This window comes from Falco biarmicus, chromosome 9 (assembly GCF_023638135.1).
Source record: "Falco biarmicus isolate bFalBia1 chromosome 9, bFalBia1.pri, whole genome shotgun sequence".
Lineage (NCBI taxonomy): Eukaryota > Metazoa > Chordata > Aves > Falconiformes > Falconidae > Falco > Falco biarmicus.
The window spans coordinates 43,078,366-43,090,787 of record NC_079296.1 but is presented as its reverse complement, the minus strand read 5'-3'; the positions used below and the strand labels follow the sequence as shown (position 1 = coordinate 43,090,787).

The 12,422-nt window shown below is 37.7% G+C and overlaps 1 protein-coding gene and 1 long non-coding RNA gene across 15 annotated transcripts in view; one reads left to right on the top strand and one right to left on the bottom strand.

Annotated features, from left to right (window-relative positions):
* Positions 1-12,415, top strand: part of LOC130154590 (uncharacterized) — a 59,065-nt gene extending 46,650 nt beyond the window's left edge. The window contains exons 5-6 of one of the 2 annotated variants that reach the window (XR_008823792.1): positions 10,092-10,239; positions 11,372-12,415. This is a non-coding gene — a long non-coding RNA (uncharacterized LOC130154590). Of the gene's footprint in view, positions 1-10,091 lie in introns of both variants that reach the window. The other variant, XR_008823791.1, reaches the window with a different exon arrangement.
* LDB3 (LIM domain binding 3) overlaps positions 1-12,422 on the bottom strand; it is a 128,651-nt gene that overhangs the window by 36,735 nt on the left and 79,494 nt on the right. Inside the window, exon 9 of one of the 13 annotated variants that reach the window (XM_056350737.1) lies at positions 7,424-8,426. The exons of the other annotated variants lie outside the window; for them this stretch is intronic. Within the exon in view, the coding sequence (XP_056206712.1) occupies positions 8,330-8,426 (97 nt within the window). The 3' untranslated portion in view covers positions 7,424-8,329. Of the gene's footprint in view, positions 1-7,423; positions 8,427-12,422 lie in introns of those variants that run through there. 13 annotated transcript variants of the gene reach the window in all.

The window sequence follows — 12,422 nt, the reverse complement described above, 5'->3', positions numbered from 1 at the left end:
AGCACTTTTAGTCCGCAGCTGAAATAGCTTTTGATAGAAGGGCCTTAGTCGATGACTGTTCTGAGAGAACAGTGCAACTCCCACAGATTTTATTAAATGTTGGACATATTTCTCAAACAAGATTTATGCAATATACTGTCTTCCCAATTATACTGTATATTGTACAATGAAAATTGTGAAATGTTTCCTTATCATAAATATATGCTACATGATATGGTCACAAAGACAGAGTGAATGAAATGGTAGAAATAGTCTTTCCCTCCCACACACTAGCAAGAATTATAGTAGTTTGAGTAACAAAATGTAAAATTAATTTGCAAGCCAAGCTTGTGTGCACTACTGGATTCTAAACAGAGCCTGAAGAAACTTCAGTTTCCAATAAATGAGTCTGTTGAATCTGAACTGTATGTACTGGACACTGGAATACTTTCCCACTCAGTTTCATTTTTAGAAACTAAATCTAAAAGATTCCCAAACAAACTTGTACATGTAACAGGTAACCTCAGATATGGAGCTTGTGCACCTTTCATCTACCTTCTCCTTAGAGGATAAGGGATCTGGACTCTCTCTCCTGAACAGTTCCTCTCTGTTGCATTAAAATGATGCAGAGACAGAATCATTTAATCTGTAATGAAGATCTGCTGACATAAGAAACATTAGGCATCCTGAGAGACCACATGCTCTTTTAACTCGGTCTTTCAGTACTGAAGCAGTAAGTGAATACTATAATTAATTTTTTCTTCATATTCTCATGGAGCAAAACTATTTTTCTTGTTTTACAAATGAAGAACAAAAACTTAACAGAATTGCTTATGGTCAAAAAGAAGGTCCACGGCAGGGCAAAGAACTGAAATAAGTTCTCCTGAATCCCAGCTCAGTATTTAAAAGCTCACCCTCTTTAGTAAGAAACTGTGGATTTTTTTAACAAATTTTACTATTCAGTTTATAAGTGTTTTCCTGTATTGATCATACAATAGTCCTCTATAGAACATGACAAATATATACTGGCCTTTTTTCGAAGAGAAAATAGTTGCTAGAACTTACAGATTATTAGGGTCTCTATCTATTGAAATAAATACCACTATTCTAGTACTATATTATGGATTTGCAGGACTTGTTCTTATTAGACTTTTAAAAGCTTTTATCCTAACGTACTTATTCGTACATAAATATTTTTGCCTAAAACTAAAATTTCCTTTTAAGAAGTGTAAGTAAAAAAATTTTTTACAAAAGTTCTTATAGGGTGTCTGGGAGTAAAGCTGTGTGAAAGCTATTTCATAATTGCCTTCCAAACATTTTTGTCTCAAAGGCATGAGATACCAACACTGCTGGAAACTGGACACTGAGCTAGATTAACTGCTGCTCTGATCCAGTGAGGCTATTTCTACCTTTCCGTGTTTGCAGCTGAGAATTTTTCCATGGTCAGATGAATATAAAACTGTCGAGAGCATTTGTCTTCCCCCTCCCTGCCCCGCACCCCCCTCCCCCCTAGCTACATTTTTGTTGCCTTAACAAAGACACCATAAGACACACAGAGAAATCATAGGCAGTTAACTGAAGAGGACAGAAGACAACTATCATGCTGGTTTAGTTAAAACTTTTAGCTTGGGATCAGAAAAGAGGGGTAGAAGAGCTAGTCTCTCTTTTTCAGCCACTGTAGTTAAGAATGTGAGCAGCCCACGCCAACACGATTGCAACATGTCCTACTAGTATGTCTGCTTTCCAAAACAGGGAAGTATGTTCCTCCCAGAAGGTATCCTGGTTTGTGCAGACAGTGCCACAGAACAGAAAAAGCATTATCATATATTCAGTGGAAGAAAAAACACCAGCAACTCATTCTCAACAAGTAATATGGACTCAATCAAAGCAGCTCACTAAAATCAAAGCAAATACCTCCTACAGATGCATTTTAGTGGCATCTACTGGTTGCTGTTATATTTAACAGTCAATTAATAAATGCAGCTGGAAATACAGCATCATCAGTGTTGCTGAAAGTAAAGAGAACTCTTTTCCAAGGTTTACATAGTGATATTTGGCATGCAAGTATATGTACTCCAATTTATCTTATTGGTAAACACATCACTTTAATAAGAACAATGACCACAAAATTCTCAGTGCGTGGAACGCTTTGAGCTGGGATATATTTCAGATAATTATTCTCTATCTTGGCCTTAAGAGTGCAATTGGATTTATCTGAATGGTTCCCTCCAGCGTTTTATAGCCCCACTGGCAGAGTGCAGATACCTGCCACCAGGCACTTGAACACAGGATCAGGACTTTCAGTTTATATATGTGACCGTTACAAACAAAACCAATGCACAACAACTTCAGGTATTGGACACCAGGAGATTATTCCCCTTTTACTGAAGTGTTCTTTCTCATCATGACTTCACTGTTCTTCAGGGAAGCTGAGAGAAGAGCAAGAACACATAGATCTCAATTTTAGCTGGTAGTTTTTTTAAAGCTATTTTGTAGTTTGTGCAGATCAATGATAAGAAAATTCATACTTTCTCTACATGGTATTATCTCAAGTTTGAAGCTGCATCTGAAATGTACTAATGTGTCTTTTCTGTTCGGTTCCTGAACCAAATGAGCAAGTGGCATGAATTAGAGCAGTTGTCATTCTTTCAGAATGTGGATTACATTTTGTTTCATAAACTCTCTTACGGATTTTCTTGCCTTCTCCCTCTCTCATTTGTAATTGTATATCATTCAGGGTCAATTACAACAAATGCTTACATGGAAATGAACTGTTAGGAAGTTATTAGTATTTAGGGTAATTTTGCTGACATTAATGCAATTTAGAAGCAGAATAAAAGGAAGCAGTGCCAGTGCTATGCTATCGGCCAGTTCTCCAGCTCACCCTAAACAAAGCTCTGTGAGCCAGTCTGATGATCCACAGACCACAACTGAGTACCTCTGGCGTGTTGGAAAGCCTGCTACATGCAAGAACTGCTTTTTTGTTGTGGGACTGAAGGCAATGAAAGGAAGTGGTCAGAGAGAAAGGTAGCATTGTGCACTGGTATCTTGGTTAGCCATCTACGTCAGTAGAAGGATGCATATGAGAATCTTAAAGGTTGCACAGTAGGAAAGAAAGCAATGTTAATTTCTGCCCATGCAAAAGTTTAGTGGACAGGAACATGCAAAAGACTGAGATGGTAAAGACGAGATGTTAAAAATAGGTTGGTACACACTCCACGCTCCCCAAAACTGATCCTTGAGCTTCAACAAGCTCTGTTAGCTTATGCATTACTTTCTCTATGATCTGTTCTGATAAAAGCTTCAACGGTATTTGCTGATTTAATCCAGAGGCCTCACTCCTTCAATTTTATGTGAGTACATTCAGGTGCATACACCATCCCTTACAGTCACAATCTTTGATCAAGTGGTTCTACAGAGAACTGGCTTGCGAACAAATGATTTATGATCTCTCAATTAATTTTCCCCATAGAACTTCCAGGGCTATTTGGGGGAAGAAACACATTATATTTGATCGATTTTCCCTTCTTATTTCACTCAGAATTCCATAGAGACTATTGAGTTAGTTCACTATTCCTAAGGTATTTTTCACTCTTTAGTTGCTAAAAGGTAAGTGGAGATCAAATAGAATATATTAAACTGATACGCTTATTATTCTTTATTGCAGTTATGTTCCTTAAATGAGAAAGCTACCTATAGAAGTCTGCTTTATTTCATGGGCTGTTGTAGAAAAATAAGGTGTATATTTCAAAATGATTTTGGTAATCTGATTAGCGTATAGATAGGAAGTTTTTGACAATTGGGCAGGTCAGCAATGCTAATCATTGGAACTTCTGGCAAACAAAGGAAGGGGATCAAGATTCCTTAGCTTGTCTTGGTGGCATCAGACAGCTTTGATAAGCAGCAGTAGAACAAAGAATGTATTGTGCTTGAGAGCAAATTTTAGTCAATCTATTTTTGTGCATATTGCAGACCATACCAAAATTCTAGCTTTTTAACTTTGCAAACTGAAATCTGTGCAAGTATCCATGTATTTTCTGGTATGTGTAATGATAGTTGCAGTCACTGAAACTCAAGGTAGACACTGCTAAAGAAGCCACAAAATCAGTTTAATCCCCGTGGGAACCTGAATGCACAAGTGAAAGATTGGTGTTGCCTCTTCTGCCCTGAAGAAGACTTCAACAGCTCTGTGATACGCAAGAGTTGGGACTTTTCAAAAGTGATAAAGTAGTCCCTAAAAGAAGTGTTCCTTGCTGCTGAATATATACTCCACACAGTTGTGCATAATGAGAGAGAAACCACAATGAAGAGAAAGCGACCTCTGAATTTATTACATAGGAAAAATGTACTCTCCTTCCCATGCGGGCAGACGTGAAAAGAGGGAGGCGAGGGAAGGAGCCACAGAACCTTTCTCCTTTTTTAATTTTGTCATGCATGGAAGGAAGAGAGGTCAAGTTCTCATGCCTGCTGTTCTGAAGTCACACTCTAGCCATGTCCCATCAGCACGCACCGCATGCAGTCAGTATCCCTGCTGCAAACTAAGCACCATAGAAGGTAAGGAGGAGACCATTTGAGTAGAAGGCAAGGCAGCACTGTTCAGGAAACAGGTTAGTTCAGAACAAACGGTCTTATATCACAGCAGAAAATGAGCATTTCCCTGTGTCATAACCAGACAAGCAGATTTACCTGGAAGGCGTTTTGGTTTTGATTTCCTACTGGCATCAGCTTTGCTGTATCTTCATTAAATGCTTATAACACTATCCTTTACTGGCAATGTTGGGAAGGGCAGGGGGTTAATACCACTATCCACATCCTGCATTTTACTTTATTTTTGGCATGGAGGCTATTTGCCAGACAGTTTTGTCACCAACTATTGTCTTCTGCTCAGCAGAACAGTCATGGTTCAAAATATATTCAGCGTGGGACAGTTACACCTGCCTATCATCAGCACTATTTGAAAGAATTACATGACTCACGGAGTCTTCAATCAGGAACCTATGTTAAGCCCCTCTGTCTTTAACTGAGACAAATTTTCCCAGGCAAAACAGCAAACTTCTGCAAATGGTCAAGAAACACTGCAAGATGGGGTTGGTCAATCAGAACTGACATACAGTGAGATAAGCCTGGACATATTAAAAATAGGGCATAACCAGGCTGGACTTGAGCTTTTGCCACAGCAAAGCTAGCGGTTTCTTAAAGCTGTTAATGATTTCTTATCCGGCCTAAGTCTGTTAGTCTCGAGCAATGAGATATAGTGTAATGAAAAATCCAGTCCAGTTTCTCCACCTTACAGAAAAGGTCTGCCTGCCGCTCAGGACAGAAAAACAAGGCCTCCTAATAGTTATTCAAAGAAAGTTCTGCAACATTAATTTTCTGGGCTTGAAGATCACCATGACAGCATAAAGGCAGATTTTTGAGGAGTAAGAGTTAAGGAATTACTAATTTACATATAAAGAAGAAACTCGATAGAAAAATTTGACTGACAGTTTAACTAACAAAGTCCATCACTTGGGAGATTTTTTGAAAGGGACAGGACTAAGCAGTGGGAATAAGCTGTAGTAAACAATCTAGCCTTAGGGATTAACAACAGCACCTTTACAAAAGGTCTTTGTCATTGCAAAAGTTCCAGAAGTTATCAACTCTTGAAGATTTTTTCTTTTTTTTTTTTTTTTTTTTTTTCCTGTAATTACAGAAATAATTGAAATTCTACAAGCTTGGAGAGTATTTAAATTCCATTTTGTATCCTCCAGGAAAAAAGGATTACAACTATTTCTCTATTTGGTTACATGGTTTATATGCACTGAATTTTTATCATTAACTAAATCCACTGAAGCAGAGCTAAGAAGAAGGGGTTCCTTAATTACATCTCCATTAATTTCATATCTGATCAAACTATGCTTTTCTGATTATTAAAAAAACATTTAAAAATACCTTTAAGTGTAAACATTGAGACATAATCTAGACATTTTCTTTTCCATTATAGTACATGCACTAGGACTATTTGAAACAAACAGTATCAGTGTTATGTTCATAAAACATTAAGGAAACACAATTCCTATTTAAGTGAAAACATTGTAGTATTACTTCTTCAGAAAATCATTTAATTTAGTTGAAAATTAGAACGGGAAGATTTTTTTACTTAGGTATATTTGATGTTTATGAGAAAAAGTTAATTGCCTATTGATATTTTAAATTCTATCAAAATTTCCCATAGGTAAACAAAATCACCCGCTCTGAACCAAAGTTTGATCTTAGCAACATTCAGGAAAAGTTAAAATGTTGCTCTTATTTCATGCGGTTACGTTGATTTTCCACAGGCACTAATTAGAAGGTGCGATCAGGATCTGTTTGTGTTCCCATAAGGAAAATATAAATGAATGTTGTGTATATTAAATGGCATGTTTACTGCATCGCTATGGTACTTATCTAAGAAAAGTGAAATGCATTTTAAAAGGCACTAGCGCTCATGTACTCTTAAATAATACTCAAAAATTACTACTTTTTTAAAAGTATGATAGCTAGATTATTTTTCCTTTAAACACTCCAGTATGTGGTTGGTTCATGTAAAACCCTCCATGAATGGCAGCTTTTTTCTATAACACAGAAGAAGAATGGGAGTTTGAATGAACTTTGTTCTTATATGGATTGCTGATACAAAGCCGAGATGTTTGGAAGCAGCAAAGCGAGTTTCAAGCTATTCTCATGCGCTAATCTCTGATCAGAATTACTGCTACCAGATAGAGGTACCTAATTTGCAGTTTATAGAAGTTAATGAGAAAAAAAAATATTGAGGGCCGTAAGCAGGGCTGCCATAGAGTCAACCTTCCATTGCAGAGACCAGTGTTTTATCAGCAGAAATTTTTGCTTCAGTCAGTACTACGGACTCCTAATGCAGGTTGTTGAGGGCTAATGTCAACTGTTTCGATGGAAACCCCAAACAGTTCCATTTACTTGCGTTTTTTGTTTCATTTAATGATCAGACCATAAACTGGAAAGGGAAGGAACATTGCTCTTGTACTTCAAACGGAAAACAGAAATACTTGGCAGCTACAAAGGTTTGCTACATCTCGACTGACAGCTTAAAAGCAAAGCATAGTTCTAATGTCAAAACAAAATTATCCCATTCTAAGCACCAGCAATGTCTCAGTGCCTGTGCCATGGGCACAATTACTAATTATTGCCAGAGAATGCATATTATTCAAATGGAAGTGCTAAATGGTATTATTAATAGGTTGTCATCTAACATCTATTAATTATGCTTTGCTATCATTCACACCTAATACAATAGTTGTTAATTTCTGTTGTTCTTTCAACTGCTTTGTCAGGTTTATTCTAGTTCAGATAACTTCAAGGTCAGCAATAATTATAGGTAATAGGGGAAAGCTTTTTGACCAAATTTTCTGTTGTGGAAAGAGAAGTTCTACTTCTTTCAGTCAGTTGAAGCAGTTACTGTTTTGAAACAGAATAAAGTACTCTGTAAAACAGGCAGATAATTATTTTAGTTTTAAAGTCTTTTATTTCAGATAAAGCATGCTGCTATATACAGAAAAAAATGTGGGTCGAAGCAAGAGCAATACAGAATGGGCAACATATTCCTTAAAACTTACAAGATACTTTTAAAAACTTCAGTGCACCAGTAGTACTATATATTCTTCTCACTCCTAAATCTCCTACAGCAAAATGTAATTTCCTCAAAGATCCTGAGCAACCACAGCTATCTCTAGCTTTCATATAATGATAAATTCAGGTTTCCAACAGAAAACTTACAGCACTGTTTTCAGCAAATGACTGCTATCAGTATAATATATTGAAGAAATACAACTTCACATTGCTAATACCTTATTTCAAGCGGCATCATTCGACTATGCAAACTAAGTATGTTGTACATTTAGCAAAGTCTAGGCCAGACTCAGGCAGTTTTCCTTTTCATCTTTCTTTCTCCTACTTAATTATCTTTACAGCAGTAAAACTCAGTAAAAGTATCATTCCTCTTCCTTCTAAGGAAATACTGTCAATAACTTCCCTCTCATTTTCTCCTGGAATTAAAGTCAAGAAAGCAGAATAATGCTGTTTTCCCGTATACTGCAGTTACATTTGATATAGTAAAGGACAAAAGCTAATCTACTTGATAATGAAGAACAAGAACCGGGTTGTATCATCATTTTTACTTTTGGTGAGAGTGAATGGATAAAAGGCTAACAACAGAGATCTACAGAAGACAGGCACTCGGAGAAAGGCCCTAGAACTAAGCCTTTCCTGTGCGTGACACACTTAGGCTCTAGCTCAGGACAGCAGTTAGTTTTTTACTGTACTTCTCTGTCTTATGTATTTGCCTGCTAAACGTGGGCTTTTAACTTTTAACATTAAGGATTTGCGCTGATAGGCCGTGATGCCAGTTGCGCAATTTGGCAAAGCGTGGGCTGTTACGTTCCGTTTCAAACCTTTCCCTGTGGCATGAAGAAAGAGAAAGAGAGAGAGAGAAAGACAGAGACAGAAAGAGAGACACACAGAGAGAAGAAAGAAAGGAGGGAGAAAGAAAGGGGTTAGGGCCCATGGCTACTACTCCCCTGCCTTATAACTAGGGCAATAGCAATTTATTTGGATTTCTTCCTCAGCTTTTAAATCAGTGCAAAGAAGGCTTGGTGATCCCTTTGGACAAATGTCTGAAAGGTTTTGCAGTTGTTCATTTCTGAGAAGTAACTTGATGTAACTTCATATTCTTTGACTTGTGCTTGGTATTACAGGGCTGCTTTTGCTAGAAATGCAGTTTCATCCCATTGTTTTCCTGCCAGCAGATTCTCTTGGCTTTTCCCTCCCTCACCCCCAACGGAGCAGTCAGTGAAAGTTAGCTCCATACAAGAGCAAAATTAATGCAAATATTTTCCATTCAGTAATACCTAGGTCAGCCTGCATATATATCCTGCTGTCCTTCTTGTAAAAACAATCAGCCACAGTTTCAGCAGTGCTTCTCTACAGCTTTTCTCCGCATAAGTGAGTGTAACTGTTGACATATGCATAAATATTTCTGGTCATTTGTGTCAAAAAGCAGTATGTCATGGGATTTTCAAAGCACAGTCCCACAAAGTATTGGCCACCTCCTGCCAACGCCCCTAGGTACCTCTGACAGCAGAATGGGGCACTTGGGCAAGTTGTAAGCAATGTTTAGTGCCTCTCAGCATGTAATCTTTTCAAGATGTTCTATAGTTTAAACTCAGGTTTTGTAAATAAAGAGGCGAAGGAGGAGCATGTGGGATGAGAACAGAGTCAAGAAGAAGTATATCAAACAGAATGGAAAATAAAATGTTATTTGCAAAATGTATTTTGATTCATTGCAGACAAGGTCATTTCCCCCTCATTTACACCCAAAACGCAAGGCAACTGTGTTAATGCAGCGGAACTTGAGAGTGAAACCAGCCAAACAGAAATGAACAAACTGGGCTGGTTTTACTCCTCAGGCTGAAGAAAGCACAAAACAATTAACAGAGTAAATGCCAACAAATTTGCTGATATTTCTAAGTCTTCTGTTTCTAATAACACAGTGTCATGCAAGTAACACTCCTAAAGGAGTCTTGACTTACCAAACTGTCTTTCATGCTTTTAAGTAATTAAAAGATATAAAGTATTCCTAGCTGAAATGCTGAAACTTTATGATGGCATTTTTTCAAGTTACATTGGAGCATACTAGCTCATACAGTAGACCCATACAGTGGGTCTTACATGAAATTTAAGAATTCCCTTATTGCTTTGAAGAGATACCGATCCGTTCAAGGAAAAGGTATTCAGAAACCTCTGGCTTGAAATGGATACGACCTTTCTGGAAAATATTCTGTAACAATCATCACAACAGCAACGGAAAGTTTTCACAGCAAGTTATAAGATTATGTGTGCCTTCAAAATAGCAGTAGCACGAGCAAAGGACAGTCATGCAATGCACTCATTAACTGAACGGAATATTCTGCCACCTGAAAATTCCCCAGCTCGGGTTCTGTTCAGTGCATACATCATGAAGTTAGAAGCAGCAATCTAGAAGTGACTATTTTTATGTGAAACAGTGCTGCCAAAAATAAGGTACGTGTGTTTATTTTTTGTTATTATTATTTTTCTCCCCCAAGCATTTGGAAGAAACCTGATCACCATTTCATGCAGTCCTTGCTGACTACACTGAAGAGCTGACACAGAGACAAGAGAAAGCACCAGAGAGAGATTGCTCACAGCATGCCCCAAGACCAAAGTTCCCCACACTGTGAAATCTCTAGCAATGTAAGTTTTGGAACATGAAGGATTTTTCCACAATGCCAGGACAGCATGGGATTAATGCTACACTGAATCTGGCAAGACTCAGGTTCCACAGTTTCATGGAAACCTTTTGCTTTCAGGAGCCTTTTCTTTTCAGGAAGCCTTCCAGTTGATCCCAAACTGTGGGTGTGGAGAAAGCTGTGGTTGTACAGGCTGTCTGGGGTAGATACTCAAGAGGAGTTGCTACTCCATTACTGAGCTGGAAGAATGGAGTTAAAATACGGATCCTGTGCATTTTACAAAATCAAAAGTAGCAGGGGCCTTGCCAAAAGATTAAACAGACGGAGTCCGGTAGGCCTAAAAGAGTAGTACATGATGGAGGCATGCATAACCAGGGCTGTTGCTACCAGATCTGCCGTGGTGTACATGCAATGTCCGAGGTAGGTACCAAGCCACCGAGATGGAGCAAGCATAACCAGTTAAGTAGGAAGGAGACTCCGTTCCTTGCACCAGAGCTCGTGCCAATCGCACTGTACCCATATAACTACCTAGCATATATTTCCTTCCGCCTCTACTAGCAATGAACGCCCTTAAACCTCTTTAGGTAATACAACTGGGCCTAAGTATACTCATAACCGTAACTGTGCCTGTGCAGAAAAAAAAGGGTAAAACGGTGATACCTCAAAACTGCAGAAAATGCACAAAGCACCGTGGATATAGTCATATACTGTAAGTTACACTGAATAGAACATGCAATTTACACATGCTGCTGTGTTACTAAATAATTATTTTCAACATACCTGATACCATGTTAAGTTTCCAATATCTAGTATTTTCCAAAGCCACAGATTACAGCTGGAAAGATTAGTTCTTTAAAACAACGTATTACTTTTAGATGTATGTGGGGGACTGTTAAGTTCAGCACAATGCTTTAAATCCCATCACAATAAGGATTTGGATGTGTGCCTATTACATCAAAACAGATAACGCACAATACATTTAATAAGAATTAGGCTTGCACATTTGAAGGAAGAAATAAATCCCTGCGGGATGTAATGTCAGGCCTGATGTTCAGGCACCTAGCCATGAACTTCAGTGAACTGCAAGGGAAGGTTTATAGCAAACATAAACTGAAAGTATACTTGTATTTTCACAGGGAAAATGACAGACATCTTTCTCACTGATTCAACATTTGTGACTTGCACCGTGATCAAAAAGCTCAGAACCTTTATAGAAGCCACATGGCAGTAAAAAAAGAAAAAGAAAAAGAAAAAGAAAAAGAAAAAGAAAAAGAAAAAGAAAAAGAAAAAGAAAAAGAAAAAGAAAAAGAAAAAGAAAAAGAAAAAGAAAAAGAAAAAGAAAAAGAAAAAGAAAAAGAAAAAGTTGACTGAATATCAAACACATCACAAACCCAGCCAGCGGCTTAGAGTAGCTAACATGATATAGGGATTTGAGGTATGCAAACAGAAAATCAGGCTTGCATGCAGGATGCGCTGCTTCAGCTGCAGGTTTTACAGCTCAGCATAAGAATCTCTACTAAATCTATTTCCTGGCTATGCAGGACAACAGAAGATGATAATAAATCTTTAATTCCTTATTACATCTCTGAACATAGCCACTTATTCAGTGTTTTTGGTAGATCATATGAAACAAATACATCTACCCACTAGCAAAAGCAGTCCTGTGCTTCCATATTCTGCAACTTTGGGTTGTATTTATTCCAAACAAAACATAACCAAATGATTACGGATATGGATGGAAACTACTCCTTTACTGCATCATTTTAGGCGAGTCAAATGTCAATCATAGGGTCATCCAAATAAATTGCTCACAAATTTCAGTGCTATCACAACATGGTATATTTTCATCCAGTTACACAATCGAGTAGTTACACGGGGCTTGGTCTTAGGAACTCATTGCATTCACACACCCAGTGAAGTACACGAGAGTTGCATGTGCAGAGTGCTTTCAGATTTGAACACACACTTCAGGAATTTTGCACTGTCTTTCCTAAAAACATGCTAATTTGTTATCCTTTTCATTCAAATGCCTCTCACTGATAGCATTTTAATTTTAGTGGTTTAAAAGTAAATGCATTAGAATATTTTAAGACAAAAATATAACAATGTATGTTCATGTTAATGCTGTTTTAAAACATTATTTGGTTATCAGTAAGGAGAAAGCCAGATTTTTCACAGGGAGTTGCC